At 41.8% G+C, this 17,625-nt stretch overlaps 3 protein-coding genes across 9 annotated transcripts in view; 1 reads left to right on the top strand and 2 right to left on the bottom strand.

Moving 5' to 3' along the window:
* Window positions 1–202: 202 nt before the first annotated feature.
* Window positions 203–16,113, bottom strand: LOC113646730 (serine/arginine-rich splicing factor 7). Of its 6 annotated transcripts, none has more exons than XM_027153183.2 (9): window positions 15,982–16,113; window positions 8,109–8,289; window positions 7,458–7,634; window positions 5,786–5,854; window positions 3,658–3,735; window positions 3,120–3,173; window positions 2,945–2,989; window positions 550–585; window positions 203–407 (listed from the first exon to the last, which is right to left on the bottom strand). In XM_027153183.2, the coding sequence occupies exons 1-9, from the start codon at window positions 16,079–16,081 to the stop codon at window positions 350–352; spliced, it is 798 nt and encodes a 265-aa protein (XP_027008984.1). In that variant the 5' UTR covers window positions 16,082–16,113; the 3' UTR covers window positions 203–349. The 6 variants fall into 6 exon arrangements, 5 of the variants coding, with proteins under 5 accessions (XP_027008984.1, XP_027008988.1, XP_027008987.1 ...); XM_027153187.2 differs by lacking the exon at window positions 15,982–16,113 and adding an exon at window positions 10,899–11,034; XM_027153186.2 differs by lacking the exon at window positions 15,982–16,113 and adding an exon at window positions 10,025–10,233.
* gemin6 (gem (nuclear organelle) associated protein 6) lies at window positions 11,033–13,891 on the top strand. Its single transcript, XM_027153188.2, has 3 exons — window positions 11,033–11,174; window positions 11,281–11,413; window positions 12,750–13,891. The coding sequence occupies exons 2-3, from the start codon at window positions 11,286–11,288 to the stop codon at window positions 13,120–13,122; spliced, it is 501 nt and encodes a 166-aa protein (XP_027008989.1). The 5' UTR covers window positions 11,033–11,174; window positions 11,281–11,285; the 3' UTR covers window positions 13,123–13,891.
* sos1 (son of sevenless homolog 1 (Drosophila)) overlaps window positions 15,847–17,625 on the bottom strand; it is a 38,439-nt gene continuing 36,660 nt past the window's right edge. For both annotated transcript variants that reach the window (XM_047810143.1, XM_027153182.2), the window contains one exon: window positions 15,847–17,239. In XM_047810143.1, the coding sequence (XP_047666099.1) occupies window positions 16,820–17,239 (420 nt within the window). In that variant the 3' untranslated portion in view covers window positions 15,847–16,819. The remainder of the gene's footprint in view (window positions 17,240–17,625) is intronic.

Here is a 17,625-nt window from a genome sequence, read left to right on the forward strand (position 1 = left end):
GGGTACATTTTTTTGTGAAATGTGAACTTAATCATTTTTTTAAATCCAAACCTAGGTGTACGATAAACAGAATACAGTGTATTTGAACGAGAAACACACAAATGATCAAATTAATTCTTACTTCTATAAACAAACAAACATAAACACAAAAGGTCATTCCTGATAGTTCAACTATTGAATATGACACGACAATCAATTTCCTTCTGTTTTTGATTTACCCGTACTGCGGTAAATACTGACCATTTTGGTCATGTAAACAAAAAGGGGGGAAATCAATTCCAAACTGAGACGCAAATATAAATAGAAAGAAAGAAAAAAAAATAATAATAATTAGATAGCTGATGATTCCTCAGTCACGATCTGGGCTCTTGCTTCTGCCAGGGGTTTGAGAAGGAGAGCGACTGTAACTAGGAGGGAGAGAAATAGAGAAAGAGAAAGAGAGATAGAGAGATAATTATTATAAGAGCAGTGTGTTGATTTTGGTTGCATGTACTAGACAGAATAATGATCAACTCTAATACCAGCCTCGGAGTGAAAAAGGAATCCTACCTTTGTTTCTGAGGTGATGCTTTAGTTTTGCAAATGCTAAGATTAAAACAAAAATGCTCCTTTAGCCTTTTTATTATTCAGCTTTTTTTTTTAACAGTTTACTGAGAAATTACTCAAGTGGTTTTATTTCCTTTCCTTATCCTAGCAGACAGCCTCTGGCCCATGCAAGATGATAAAGAGTACCATGCATTACAGATGAACTCATTACACAGTGTAGGTCTATTTTATACCACAGCAAGTCACAATGCACTATATATACACATTATACACACACACACACACACACACACACACACACACACAGATAGAGAGAGAGAGAGAGAGAGAGATGGATGATTCCACATCATACAGAATGGGTTACTATATAAACGGTCAAATTATGTGCAATTATACGCAATAATTATTGTCGTGCATTAAGGAGAACTGAATTGCGGTATAATCAGAATAACACAATTTTTACCAACATATACTGGTCCATTTAATCCATTTTGAAAGGCAACAATGTCACACCATATGACGCAGCACCCCTGGAGCAGAAATGGTTTAAAGGCCCGACAGTGACTATGTGACTGCGCTGTGGCTTGAAACTCTGATCCTCCGATAGACAACCTTTCACAACAGACCTTTTGACGAGGACGGGTGAAGTTCTACTTTTGCTGAAGTTCTAGATCTTTAATCAAGCGGTGGTTTATTAAACAGAAATGCATATACGTTTTTAACCGGCATGCGCCCCACGTAATCTAAAACCTAAAAGTAAACGGAGGACAACACATTTTTAACCATCATTTAAAAAAAAAAAAAAAAAGGGTGTGGAAAAGCCTACATTACAGTTTTTTAATAAGTTTAATTTTTATTTTTATTAACTTCTTGACAGTGAACGGCACAAGGGTTTGTACCTGTTATAATGCATATTTAAGCCAGTCGGTGGCTGCTGGCTTTCAAAACAACTATCTATTAATGACACGTATATTCTGTGGGTGTGGGTGTGTGTATGTGTGTGTGTTTCGTATCAGTTTCATCTGCTTATCTGGCCTCTGGTTTAAATCTCTCTCGTTATATGCAAGAGAAACAAACAGGCAGATAAACACATACATGTTGACAGAACAGCCCCTTATATTGCCCATAAAAGCAGAAGTTTAGTGACAGCTACACACAAACAGGAAGAGAGTCGGAACCGAAAAAACTTTATACTTAAAGTATATTTAACAGTAGGAAATGTTATCAAAACTTTTTTTTGGATGATTTCTGCAGCTATTAATACCAATATCTTTAAGCTTGGGATGTCTCATGTTTATTAATGCGTCAATGATTGGTTACAAGCTTCAGGCACTTTTCTGCTTCTGCCCAGTTTCTCCATATCATAATTGAGAGATTTCCCAAAGAGCCCAATAAAAACTGTTTTCTTTTCTATGCAAAACACATATGTTAAGCACTCACTGACGCCCCATGCATCCAGGCCTAAAAATGACGCCACTCACTGGTACATCAGCACCGAGGTGCAAAGCGGGGCGGCCAAACTCACGCCAAAACATAAAGGACCAATCAGGAGTGCCGCTGTGGCCTTCACCTGCCAGCAGCTGATCACAGCGGAAATCCAGGTTCATGGGGTTACTGGGGCAACCCATACTGAGGAACCAACGCGCTGTCTCCCTGTTACTCTATTTTCAGAGTCCTCAAGCTGAACGACGCTTCGCCTGCCTGCTGAGCCTGTGCCGCACTCCTGGGATGTCGCCTTCTGCTCACCACCGGCTGGATTCCCTGCCTCCCTCATCTTTCGACCCCTGTAAAGCCCTTCACCTCACCATCCCTGTCTCAGCTGCTGTTAATAAGCCATAATCTGTCCTCCTATAAAAAGTCAGTGTATGTGAATGTATCATAGAACACTTCAGGTCCTATTAGTTGTCCATCAAGCAGCTCAAACAGCACACGACTGTATCTGATTTGGAAATAGATTACATATCAAATGTACGAATAACAAAAAATTTAAGCAATCATTGGTGCTGTGACATCTCATTCTTTAATAAGTAAAAAAAATTGCTGTGGCATAAAACAAAGGAAACAAAAACAGTTTCATTTTATAACTTGGTAACAGTAACCTCCCAGCACGTGTCATTTTTAGTTGTTTGTCTGATTCTGATTAACATAAACCTTTGGACTGTTCTTTGTTTATTTTTTAAGGATAATATTTATCCTGCATCATTGAAGAATTATGCCAAGCTGTGGGTTTATCGCAAAGTAGGACATGGAAAAGGTCAATATTTCTTCAGAAACAAAACGTCAAGCTTGTAGCATTTAGCAGCTATTTTCCCTGGAGTTTAAGTATCTTAAAGCAGCTCTTTCCTCATCACCATCACACTGTGTGTGTGTGTGTGTGCGCGCATGTGTGTGTGGTTACCTCCTGGCTGCAGATCTAGACCTGGATCTCCCAACAGAGCCGGATCTACATTTAAAGGAAACTATAATTACACTCAAAAAGGCAATGAATCACACGGTCATCGTGTCTCTAAACGACCTAAACAATAGACAATCGTTTTAAAGACGGTTTTATCGGTTCGTTTGATATGTCGTACCTGCTCCTCGGATGAGAGGCGGAGCGAGAGCGAGATCTGGATCGTGATCTAGACCTTAAAACAGAGAGGAAATTTAATCATTCGTACACGAACTGGTTTAAAGCCCAAGTGAGCAGAATAATGCTGATGTTGCAGAAACGGTTTAATGAGTCCTGTTTATTCTCCAGTACATAACACCTTGAAAATGGAGAATGGAGCCATAAAACACTTCATTTGCTTTGTAGGTTAAATGCATTAAAAAAAAAAAAAAAAGAAGAAGAAAAAAGAAAGAAAGAAAAAAAAGGGGTTTGATACTGAACGCTGGAATATGTTTGTGTTTAACTAAACAAACGTCATTTCGAGCGCTGCTTGGGCACACAAATGGAAATTTACGTGAGACTTTTGTTAGTGCAGGATCACCTTACGTACTATTATGAAGCCTTATTAAGTACCAACACTAGGAGGTTTTTATATTACGTTTCGTGACTGGATTTTAAAAACCACGCTGTTCTTTCTGCACACACACAAAGTCAATCTGAAATGTTACACCGAGACCCACCTGGACCTTCTGGGTGTGCCAGACCTGGACCTCCTGGGAGAACCGGAGCGAGAGCGGCGAGGGGAGAAGGACCTCGACCTGGAATAAAAAACATCGCTGAATTCATAGAACGTTCATAGAACGCTGGGCCTTAAAATGATGCAGAAGGAACAGTTTACAGAACATTCATTATTTCTGACATCCATTTAAAAGGCAACAGAATTATTGAACAGTGCTGGACTGACAGATAGACATAGGAACATTAGATAGGAACATTAGATAGGAACATTAGATAGGAACATTAGATAGGAACATTAGATAGGAACATTAGATAGGAACATTAGATAGGAACATTCCAATCACAATGTTTAATCTGCAATGATTAAAGAATGAAGAATCATCATTTTACTCTTCATTTTTTTTACTCTCCCTCTCACACGTGCACTCTCTCCCTCTCCCTCTCCTACACACACTCTCCCGCTCACACACACACTCTCCCGCTCACACACACACACACACTCTCCCGCTCACACACACACACACACACACACACTCTCCCGCTCACACACACACACACACACACACACACACACACACACACACACTCTCCCGCTCTCACACACACACACACACACACACACACACTCTCCCGCTTACACACACACACACACTCTCCCGCTCACACACACACACACACTCTCCCGCTCACTCACACACACACACACACACACTCTCCCGCTCACACACACACACACACACACACACACTCTCCCGCTCTCACACACACACACACACACACACACTCTCCCGCTCACACACACACACACACACACACTCTCCCGCTCACACACACACACACACTCTCCCGCTCACACACACACACACACTCTCCCGCTCACACACACACACACACTCTCCCGCTCACACACACACACACACTCTCCCGCTCACACACACACACACACTCTCACTCTCACACACACTCACACACTCTCCCTCTCACACACACACACACACTCTCCCGCTCACACACACACACACACTCTCCCGCTCACACACACACACACTCTCCCGCTCACACACACACACTCTCCCGCTCACACACACACACTCTCCCGCTCACACACACACACTCTCCCGCTCACACACACACACTCTCCCGCTCACACACACACACTCTCCCGCTCACACACACACACTCTCCCGCTCACACACACACACTCTCCCGCTCACACACACACACTCTCCCGCTCACACACACACACTCTCCCGCTCACACACACACACTCTCCCGCTCACACACACACACTCTCCCGCTCACACACACACACTCTCCCGCTCACACACACACACTCTCCCGCTCACACACACACACTCTCCCGCTCACACACACACACTCTCCCGCTCACACACACACACTCTCCCGCTCACACACACACACTCACATTCTCTCTCTCCCGCTCACACACACACACACATTCTCTCTCTCCCGCTCACACACACACACACATTCTCTCTCTCCCGCTCACACACACACACACATTCTCTCTCTCCCGCTCACACACACACATTCTCTCTCTCCCGCTCACACACACACACACTCTCTCTCCCGCTCACACACACACACACACTCTCTCTCTCCCGCTCACACACACACTCACATTCTCTCTCTCCCGCTCACACACACACTCACATTCTCTCTCTCCCGCTCACACACACACTCACATTCTCTCTCTCCCGCTCACACACACACACACATTCTCTCTCTCCCGCTCACACACACACACTCTCTCTCTCCCGCTCACACACACACACTCTCTCTCTCCCGCTCACACACACACACACACACACTCTCTCTCTCCCGCTCACACACACACACACACACTCTCTCTCCCCCGCTCACACACACACACTCTCTCTCTCTCCCGCTCACACACACACACATTCTCTCTCTCCCGCTCACACACACACACACACACACACACACACACACACACACACACACACTCTCTCTCTCCCGCTCACACACACACACACACACACTCTCTCTCTCACACACACACACACACACACACACTCCCGCTCACACTCCCGCTCACACTCCCGCTCACACTCCCGCTCACACTCCCGCTCACACACACACACCCACCTCCTGCCTCGGCTCCGGCTGCGAGAGTGGGAACGAGAATACCTCCTTCCGCGAGAGCGAGAACGAGACCTGCCCGATCAACGTGAAAGGACAAAGAGATGGAGGCATGGATGAAAGGATACAAGAGAAAGAAAATACATTAAGTGCTGACTCTACAGAGAAACAGTGAGTAAGACATACAGACGTTATTTCTGTCTCTGAAACTGTCCCTGCACCTCGCCCTACATCTGCTTACAGCATTCTGCACCTCTGCCACTGGCCTTGCCTAGCATGAACCGAAAAATGGTAGAGTAATTCCCTTTAGCTATACATTACTTACAGCAGTCAGCTTTTAACTGCATCTCTGCATAAAGTAGGTTTTTTTTTTTCAAGCTTAACCCAAAAAAAGAAAACTGAAGATAACTTGAAACTACACATTACATTTGTCTAATTTCAGGAAACTTTAAAAAAAGAAAAAAAAAAAGAGAGAGAAAGAGAGAAAGAGAGACATTAATTGGTACTAAATAAAATAAACCTTGCAAGTTTGCAGGTCGACCCTCTTTGGAACCAAGGTCTAGCAGATCTAGGCGATCTAGAAGTATCTATCATCAGTCGACCTCTGCATCTAGTCGTTTTCTTCGCTTTCTAACGATGATCGCACTGACCGCGAAATAGCTTGATTGAGACTTGATAGAAGTGTGCGAAGTGCTTTGTCTGGCGGGGTCTCGATGCTCTCTTTAGCAAAATCGTGGGCCCGAATTGATAGTCAAATTGGCTCAGATTGCTGATCACTTGGATTTGGAGTTGGGGGGAGAACAGGGCACACACATACACAAACACACATGCTTATGTGCCCCGAATGAAACGATTAGCTGCAGGTAGAAGTGGCAGAAGACTTAGAGAGGATCTGGCTGGTCACGCCCTGGTCAAAGCAGGTGACCGAAAGTGTGGCATTTGCTAGAAGATTCATGAAATCGTAAAGGGTCGTGACACTCTGTATCAAACGATGAAACCTGAAAGGTTTTGACCAGGTGAGTCATTAAATAAAATCGCACACAACATTTGAGCATTTATATAAACCTTGAAAGTAAAAAACAAACAACATTTATAAAGCTATATATGCAAATAGTGGTAGACCGATACATTGCTTGGTGATATATTGAGCTTCTGATTGGCTGGCCATCACGAAAATGTTAACAGGAAACATCCAACCATCCCTCCAACACCAAACTGACAAGTAAACAGATTTGATTTAAAAGATATGGGATGGGAGTAATATTGTTTAATAAGTCTGCTCGTGTCATAACGTTAATAACTAATACGTGACGACTCTGCCAATCAAATCTAACATGCAATCGAACCCTTCATCCCTTTTTACAAAGCAAACGGTCGACCACTACGTGTATATACAGGAGCCAAACGAGGAGAAAAATGACAGCAGCATCAGAATTTTAAATAATAAGGAGACGTGTAGACGCTCCTGTGTGAGAACCTAGCTTAAGGGAAATACAGTGAAGAGAAAATCTGAGACTGTACACACCAGCATGTAGTATCTGTATCATATAGTATCATGTAGTATATCTGCAGAAAGCAGTCTCTCGGAATATTAATAAAAATAAAGCGATGTTCTACATTCCTTATTGAATACTCGTTAAGTGTCGAATTGGTGGCGGTTGCTCTGGTTGTTCTTTACCTGCTCCGTCTGCGGCGACTGTAGCGATGACAGTCGTAGGCATAATGCCCCTTTTCACCGCACTCATAGCAACGGTCGTTAGGGTCGAAGGGGCGCCGAGTGGGCGGGCGGTCGTAACGGGAGCGGCGCGGCATACCTGTCGATAACTCTACACGGACGCGGGATCCACAGATCACTCTGAAACAGAAACGTGAACAACGTCGCATAAGTCGATCGGTTCGTTTCCCCAAACGCTTAAGACGTCTTTGAACCTGTGCTTTTAGAACAAAGGTTTATCATCCGGGTTGTGTGATTAAGTAATTCTCTTAATATCCATGATTACATAATAAAAATAAAAGTAAACAAGGCTGATTCATGGTAATGACTGGAAAATGTGGTCTACATTACTGAGACATTCCTTTATTGTATTTGCTTTAATCCAATTGGGGAGAAAAAGCTGATTTATTATTTTTTTCCAGTAACGACTAAGATTTTTTTTTTTTGCACATTTGATTAAAAAAAACACTTAGTGATAGCTGAATAATCATCTGCCATTTTGTTTCTGAAATAACTGCAATATATAATTGAGAAAAATTGACCTGACGTGCTACAGAAGACCTTTCTTGTGTCATCGAAACAGCCGAGCGTTATAGTGCCCTCGTTTCCACTTACTTGCCATCAAGGCCACGGACGGCATCTTCAGCGTCTCTGGGATCATCAAACTCCACAAAGGCAAATCCTGGAGGGTTTCTGGCAATCCACACAGTTCTCAAAGGCCCGTAATAACCGAAAGCCCGCTCGAGTTCACCTTTTCCTGCACCAGTGCCTAGGTTCCCCACATAAACTTTAGTCTCTACAATAAAACAAATAAAAAGATGCTAACATTCAGAAAATTCTTAGCTCCAAGTCCATGAACTCTATCCAAGTGTGATAAAACGAACAATTTTCATAAACTTTTGCAATTAACACAGCAGATTAACATCACTCCAGGGACTGAGTCGGAAGCTGGGTCCATGCAGATGTTTGTCCCTGTAAATCTGATTGTTCTGCATGACTGCCAGCTGCACGCAGATGTTTGGCCATGACCAAGTAATCCAAATGTTCATCACCGTGTTCTCACCTATTCTAAGAAACAGAGAGTCTAGTCATGATGCCTAAAACATGGTCACATGTGCATATAAATTTGCTTCAGAACTTTTTCTGTGCTGAAAATCAGCATTTGCATTTTAAGAACTAAACGCAATGGACATACAAAAAGCAATCAAAAAGAATTGGCACAATCCCAATTAGTAAAATAATAAACCGAACCCTCCAAGGATGGATTTATATTATTGTTATTCTTCCTTAACACCAACAGAATTTATATTTTGCTAATGCTATGCCATGGGCGACCATGATAACTTGTTTTTAAGACAAACATTCCCAAAAAACTATTAGACCATTTCAAGCAGATGTTCTCAAAGTGAGATGAAGTGCAGCCAAGAAAGTTTATGATTTTATTATTTTGTTGGAAATCAGACTCAATATACTTCATATACTTAGGGGTCCAAGCACCAAAAATAAATTCGACATAACTCAGTGTGGCAAAGGAGGCACAGCTGATGTCAGTTGGTACAAAAAAGAAGAAGGTGGTGCAAAGGCACCTGTTCACCAAAGGAGGAGTGGACAATATGCCTTCGGGTGCAGCAAATGGGTGTTGACGGCGTAACCGTTAGTCCAGCCAAAACAAATGGCTGTTAGACTTAAGTGTCTAACAAAAAGGATGCATTCTCCATGCCCACATGTCAGAATTAGCAAAGACTGTATGGCCTCAGGGTCTCACAGTTCTAGACAAAACCGTGTAGCTGCTGAGCCAGCAAAGAAAACGTGTCCGCTCTTACAATGCTACATTATTATACAAAACCAAATAGACCAAAGCAAGAAAGTCAGGTACAACAAAACATTGCTTGCTCTAGGATTTCAAAAATCAGAACTACAACTACAAGGCACTGAGCGAAGTGGCACACTTCCAACAGAAATCCACCAAACAACAACAGAGACTTGAAGCCATATGGTTGGGTTTTGTGAGAGTGCCAGATGTCACTGAACACTAATGCTTACAGCCCTCTCAGAGAGAATGATGAAACTGCCCTGCCATTAGGGCTCCCAAAGCTGAGGGCTGTAACCGGATTAGAGCAAAACCTGGCAGCAGACATGGAGATGTGCAAACTGAAGGCAATATCTAACCAGTGGGAAAAAACGATTTGAAAAGATGCCCGGAGGTCCATGAAACTTTGTGGAAAGACACTGACAGACAGTCACATCACGTTGGACAGCCAAGTGAGTCCGTGCATGCCTCAGGAGTAGTGTGTGGAGATGTTCAACACAAATAATAGCCACCAGAGGAGCTGATGAAGCTTCTCTGGGTAACAAAACTACAACAAAAAGGAAGTGCAGATGTGAGACTCTATTAGAGGCTGAAGTATAATGATCTCAGTCAGTTGAACAGACAAACATCTGAAACACTTCTTCCTGAAAACATACTAACACATGGTCAGGATGCCAGTGCAAAAGGCAGAGCCACAGAGACCAAAGTTTGATGGATTTACCGTTTGAATGATTTAGGATGCTGGGATGTGACGAGATGTGATGTTCACCAAAAGTTACCATTCAAGGTAAACCGTAAGCACAATACAGAGGAGATTGTCAGGGTTGCCAGAAATACAATATGTAAGCCGTTTAGAAGTTTCCTGTTTGATCAGTGTGAGGCAGTTTATTTCACTACAGTAACATTACTAAAAGATATTCAATATATTTTTAAATCAAACGTCCTGGGAAGAACACAGTCATTAAGATTTTAGCAACAGCTCTTCAGATAAAAAATATTTTAATAAACGAGTTCTATTCAAAGGTTTTGAAGGCTACAAACAAAAGTGCAAATTCATTTTAATGCAAAAGTGCAAATATATTTTAAAGAAATTTTTATAAGCAAAAAATGCCGGACCTGTATTATTATTATTATTATTATTATTATTATTAGTGATGATATTATTATTATTATTATTATTAATAATAATATTTTGATTATTATTATTAGTGTTATTATTTTTTTATATTATTTATGGAAGCGTAAATATTATATTAAATCGTTCTATAATTTTATATCAAACCTATGTACGACACATAGTTAAGAACGGTATACAAATACATTTAGATTATTATATGTGATAATAGTATGAGTAATTGTGTAAATGTTCTTCAAGGACGAAAAAAAGTTAGCATTAGCTAAGAAGCTAGCTCAGTTAGCTTAGCAACCTTCACATTCGAAAAAAACCGTGCGCGAGGAAGGGGCGGCCATTACAGCCTCTTAGTGGCGCGAGGAGAAAATGCGCGTGCGATAACGCTACTCGGATACTATTCATCTTTATTGATTTAGACGTTTGTCAGTAAATACGCTATACGTAATGTTTACACCCAGCTTACCTCCTCCGTGACGACTGTATCTGGACATCTCATAGAACCTAAACACACTACTCTGAAAGGAACGTCACAAACTGACAGATGAAAACGGAACCATATTTAAAAAACCTTTGCGTGTCACGTTTTAAAGTGTCCGTGCTTTCCTCTTTGTAGTCCCGCGCACGTTAGTAAAGTACGAGAAGTAGCATTTAAAAACTCCATATCCCATAATGCACTTCTCGAACATCCGGTATGTTCAAGCTAAGCTAAGCTAAGAAGTTGTGAATTCGTTTCGCACCGGTACATACAGCTATTATTCACGTCTTATAAAGTACGAGTACGTTTTCGTTCTTGTGTTTAAAAGGTTATATTATCAACTGATCGTGTTTTTGTGTATTTATTCCAGCGGAAATGGCGGAATGGCGCAACGTGTTGCCGCAGGAATGGTTTAAATGTGTGAATCAGAAGGTAAAAGTTACTGCACATGATAAACAGCAGTATGAAGGCTTTGTGTACACTGTGGATCCAGTGTCTGCCAGGTAACCACACTGATGTGCATGTTACAGGAAAAGTCCACTGTGAAACACATTAGATACAATAATAATAATACTATTTACTTTTAGTGATTCTGGTGTTAGTTTGCTAGCTGGTAATGTATTCTCGTTATGCTCAATAATGTTTCCAATCATGTCCATGTCACTTGAAGCCATGGCTTTGAGTTTACAATGATGTATAATAGAAGGAAGGGGGAGGGTGGGGGATCAGCAAGCTTATATATACACTACCTGTATATAACCTTAATGGTCAGATTTTAAATAAATTACATTAGAGTACGAGTATAGGGCCAATAAAATGTTCAGTTCAATTTTTTCAATTCAATTTTATTTCCATAGAGCTTTTAACAATTTCCCAAACAGAAGAGAAAAAGAAATAAATATATAATAATAATAATAATAAGAAGAAGAAGAAGAAGGAAAAAAATAAGGATACAAATAAATATGTGAATATTAAAGTTTAAAATTAGTTTAAAAAAGATTAATTTAAAATACTATATACTATCCCTGTAACTGATAAGCAAGCCGGAGGTGACGGCGTCAAGGAAAAACTCCCTCGAGATGATATGAGAGAGAAACCTTGTGAGGAACCAGACTCAGAAGTGAACCTCATCCTCATTTGGGTGGCACTGGATAGTAGATAGTGTAAATGTAAATAATGTCCTTTCTATGACAGTTTAAAATAGTGCAACCGAGAGCTCCCGAGGAACTAATGGGTCATCGTAAACTCTTGCATTCAGCGCAGAGCTGATTGCTGATAAAGTCCAGACCCTACAGCTGACTGACACAACACTGGTTCAAAAGAAGTCATGACAGTCTCCGTGTGGCTTCGTCCACAACAACCCCATGAGCTGATCGATGATTGTTGCTAAAAAAAAAAAAATGAGCAAGAGTTTCATTCTGTGCTTTTTCAGTTATGTCTGATGTCTTTACTGTTTCTACATGACATCACCAAAACATTCCATTTTCATTAGAATTATATAATTTCTAGTTTTTGGTATGTATGAATCAGAGCACTGAGGTGGGGGTGGGGACTTTGAAGAAGAAAGAAGACCTTCAAGACTGAACCGACGTATGAGTTATTAAGCTCGGAAATTAAAAATACTGACCTGAAACTCACTCTCTAAGATTATTTCTGTTTATAAGATCCGGCTTTCTACATGAAACCAGATCGTGGTAATTGATTATCTTAGCAGGACCCTGTCATTTGCTTTAAATCACAAGTTGTGCAATCGGTCATACTATAAAGAAATCACTTTATCACAGACTGTTATAGGATTCAAAGGTTCTTTTTATGACTCATGTTTTACCCCCCCACAAGCCTAGTCCTCGTGACCTTCGAGGAGAAAAGAAACGCTTCCGTGAGGGTCGTCTCGGGTCACGCTGTGAGAGACGTGCAGCTCCTCAGGGCAGGAGATGAAGAGACAGAGAAGATGATGAGGTCACTGTTTACACCTGCTGCCTGTCAGGAATTCAGCAAAGAGGAACTCGAGGAACGCAAGAAGGACCTGCGAACATGGCTGGAGAAGAACCTGATTCCGGTTACGGACGACGGCAACGTCCTGCATGTGGCCGACGTGCTCACCATCAGCGCTCCGTACGGCCCCGAGCAGTGCAGCAGCACCAACGAAATCATCCTGGCAAGAGTGCAGAGTCTCGTGGAAAACAAGCCAGGACGAGAAAACCAGCGTTAAGCATTCAGCTCGTCACACAGTGTGTGTCCTCTCTGTGAGAGGTCATGATGTCCATGATGTCTAAAATGTCCATGTGTTCCTCTTTCTACTGAGAGAGATTGAGACTTTGATTAAAGCACTTGCTGCACTGACTTCTACGTATGTCTTTAATTCTGATGCACACATTTGGCCTCATTTATCAATCTGGATACTAAAAAATCCTTTGGTTCGTGTGGGGAAAAAATAAATAAATGCCTTTTGTATTCTACAAGAATGAGATCATTTACATCAACTTCAATCCAATAGTTTATTGCTGATGAACTTACTGCAATATTAAATGTGGGTAACTATCGTTTATGTCATAAATTTTTCATTTTGTGAAACTGTTGTTTCATATTCCTGACCTGACAAAGTAACAGAGCCTAAATCAAGACAAATACGACTAGCTGTTCACTTGGAACAAAAGTAATGACACACAATTCCATTAAAGGTCACGTTAGTGTGTGTGTGTGTGTAAATAAGTGTCTAGTACCCAAAGTGCGGATTAGTGTGGATCGGCCTACAAAAAACATACACACAACTTTACTAAAAGACAAAATGAGGCCCAAAGTGTCATAAAAATCTTATATGCTTCTATTTAAAAAAAACACTGGTCAGATAAATAAGAAAACCAAAATGTCAGCTTTTAAGTGCTTATAAAAATATATTTTTTTGTTGTTGCTTGAACAGGAAATACTTCTGCAGTTTGTATTGTACCACGAATTTGTAATAAATGTCATGACAAATTTTATTTAATACTATGGTTTAATAATAGAATTTGTTTTCTGCCTAAGCAGGGTGAGTGACTGAAGGAGAATGACCTCTTTATCTATACACAGTCTTATATTTTACACATCCTGTACCTCTGTCGTTGAGTATTTGCAGGCTTCGGCGTTGAAATTATAATGAAGTCGGCCGATGAGCTAATTTATGAGTTGCTCAGGAACTGCTGTTTACACGAAGCCAAATGACCATAGAACGGACATTATTTATAGTCACGCTCTCTTGGTGCCACCCAAATGAGGATGAGGTTCCCTTCTGAGTCTTGGTTCCTCTCAAGGATTCTTCCTCTTCCATCTCAGGGAGTTTTCCCTTGCCTCAACGTCTATTGTTAAAATCGTTATACAAATAACTTGAATTGAGAAAGTGTGAACGCCGTAGCAGATGATTGACAGTGGAATAGACCACGCCCATCAACTCAACAATTAGGTTACATTAATAAACATTTTACTGTCAGTGTTTCATTAATCTAGCCACAGGTGCTACAAGCCAGTGACCCAAGGACCTGGCAGGTAAGAGGTCAATAGGAATGCGATAAAGAGGAGATATATGGATGTGTTAAAAGAGGACATGATAATCGGTGCGAGAGTAAAGGATGCCAAGGATCGAGTTAGGAGGAAACAGATGATTCGCTGTGGCGACAGTTTCACTGTCAAACCTCATTCTGTTCCACGTCTCTAAAACCTTTTCACTGCTTTAACTGCATTCATTAAACAGCTGCGTTGTGTGACTATCACTTAACGATACTCGGCTCTAAAACCCGTCTCTACAGACACATAATAAACCAGGAATCGGAACATTACTGCACATTGTGTGTAAATCAGGAGGAACACATGCGGAGTGTTTGTTTTCATTTGAATTTTTGCCCCCAATTTTCTCTGCATGTTGGTCACCTGACAATTCACACCCACCAGCATCAGCTACTTTACAGACTGTTGAGGTTTAAGGAGAGAGTTAGGGCTGACGAGATGTTGTCTCGTGTTGTCACAGAACATCACAACCCAATCAGAGGAAAGCAAAATCCACACTATTCTGCATACAGAAGCTCACAAGTACTCATGATTAGCTAGCATCACTGTAATTATTTACATACGATATTCATAACACTCTCCGGTGTTTATAACAGTTTATAATCACACCCTTCACTCACTCTCACTCATTTTCTACCGCTTATCCGAACTTCTCGGGTCACGGGGAGCCTGTGCCTATCTCAGAAGTCATCAGTCATCGAGGCAGGATACACCCTGGACGGAGTGCCAACCCATCACAGGGCACACACACACTCTCATTCACTCACACACTCACACACTACGGACAATTTTCCAGAGATGCCAATCAACCTACCATGCATGTCTTTGGACCGGGAAGGAAACCGGAGTACCCGGAGGAAACCCCCGAGGCACGGGGAGAACATGCAAACTCCACACACACGAGGCGGAGGCAGGAATCGAACCCCGACCCTGGAGGTGTGAGGCAAACGTGCTAACCACTAAGCCACCGTACCCCCCTCATCACACCCTTCAGTGTCACCCAAATGAGGATGAGGTTCACTTTTGAGTCTGGTTCCTTCTCAAGGTTTCATCCTCTTCCATCTAAGGGAGTTTTTCCTCACCAGAGTCACCTCAGGCTTGATCATTAGAGATAAATACAAACACATTTAAAAACAAGTCTAATATTAATCTTAAACTTTTTGTACTATATTTCTTATGTTCTGTAAAGCTGCTTTAAGATAAACTTCCAGCGTTAAAAGCGCTACACGAATAAAATTGAATTGATTGACAGGAGACACTGATTTTTTTATTGGGATTTGTTTTCGTTTGCTCTAGCGATCTCCTGACGCTTACTTTTTCCCCAAATTACCCCCTCCCCCATTTACTAATCCTCATTATTTATATTGAAAATTAGCATGACTTTCTCAGCACACAATATGGTAGAAACACTTTTATTCCCTTTTTTTTTCTTTTTTTATACTTATTGGCAAAAACAGAAATGATTCAGAAAATAAAAGTTCTAACACGTAAAGAACAATTATTTTTTGTTTCTTAAATTCAATGAAAGTACCTCTTTGGTTGTAGGAGGGTACCTTTTGACTCGCGGTACTCTTGAGACTACTGGCACACAGACCTCTCCCTGTGAGGGGGTAAAGACGAACACAGCTCATGACTCGCAGTCCCTTTTTCCTTTAAACGTAATGAGGTGTGAGGCAGGAGTCGTCCTCTCGGTCGAGTCCTACCTGTCGTCCAGCATCGACGCTGGCCGAGACGCTGACGCGGTCCTCGGCATAGAGGAGACGGGCACATACAGTCTGTGCAGAGAAACCGTGCTTTGTTGATTTGCTTTATTTAGAAGCTGGTCCAAACTCTTCTAGTCTTTAGCTGTCCAGCATTAATGTTAACGATTTGTTATGGTATTTTTTTTAATCTGGTACTGACTGCAGCTGTGCAGGAGGAGGAGCAGAGGAAAGGCCAATGAGCTCATAGCTGAAAATAAGCAACGTTTTTTTTTTGTTTTGTTTTTTTTAAAAAGGAACAAACAGCAAAATGAAATGAACAACCATCAGACAAGGACAAAAAAACACAAGCAGTTTTCAAAAAGACTAAACAAAAAAGAAAACAACCCCAAAAATGTACAGAGAGAGAGAGAGAGAGCCACCCTGCAGGAGGGCTGGATAATCTCGACGAAGTTTACACTTCATGAAAACACAATCTGAACGGTTTAAGGGCACATTTTTCAATTCGTGTTTGTCTCTTTTTTCCTTCTCTGAAGTCCAACACTGGCATTTCATCAGACAGTCTCCTTTACCTTTTTTTTTTTTTTTTGAAAAAGTCACTAGTGTGTGTTTATATATATAGATATCTCAATCACACACTTCTCATCTGCAGTCTTTAGTGTTTCCTCTTTAGGAAGGATTGGCGTTCTCGAGAAGCGGTGGACCTTCCCGCTCCCTTTTATACGTTTTTGGGGGCAGTTTAGGAATGGCCGTGCTGTGGCGGGGGGGCAGCGGGGGTCCGGTGGCACCATGTGTGGTGTCACATTCGAGCAGATGTAGCGCCGGAGCTGAGGCCGGGAGTTTCCGTGGTCCCAGCGGTGACGGGGATGAGGGAAAGAAGTGGCTGGGTTCGGCGCGGCGGCCCTGGGGAGGAGGCTGGAGGAGAAGAGGCGAGCTGGACAACACATCGGGAGTGCGCAGGGGTTCACGGGGCGGCAGCGACGGAGGGCTGGAGGGAGCGTCCGTCACGGAGTAGCGCATCGGGTACAGCTTACCAGTGGGCTGCCTCGGGGGGATCGCCGGGGGACTGTCAACGTGTTTAGACATCATCTGCAAAGAAGAAGAAAAGAGAGAATATGAATATAATGGTGAGGCCTGAAGAAAACACAGTGAAGATCAAAAAAACAATTTTATTTCCCTATCTAAGTTTTCCTAATATTGTACGAGAGCCCATGATCTGCTTTTACTCTCTTAACTGTGTAAGTAACTTGTTGCCTGGAGGAAATGGGTCTGATTTTATGCACATAAATATATTTAAAAAAAATATATTTAAAAATTTGGTTATAAATTTGATCCAACATCATCTATCCAGCCATCCATCCAACTTCTGCCCCCGTGACCCAGCCCCGGTCCAACATCATGCAGGTATTAAATCAATTTTCTGTGGTTGTATCTTTAGCATTTATGGTGTACAATAAAAATGAAGTAGAGAGTAA

This window comes from Tachysurus fulvidraco, chromosome 2 (genome assembly GCF_022655615.1).
Source record: "Tachysurus fulvidraco isolate hzauxx_2018 chromosome 2, HZAU_PFXX_2.0, whole genome shotgun sequence".
In the NCBI taxonomy this organism is placed as follows: Eukaryota; Metazoa; Chordata; class Actinopteri; order Siluriformes; family Bagridae; genus Tachysurus; species Tachysurus fulvidraco.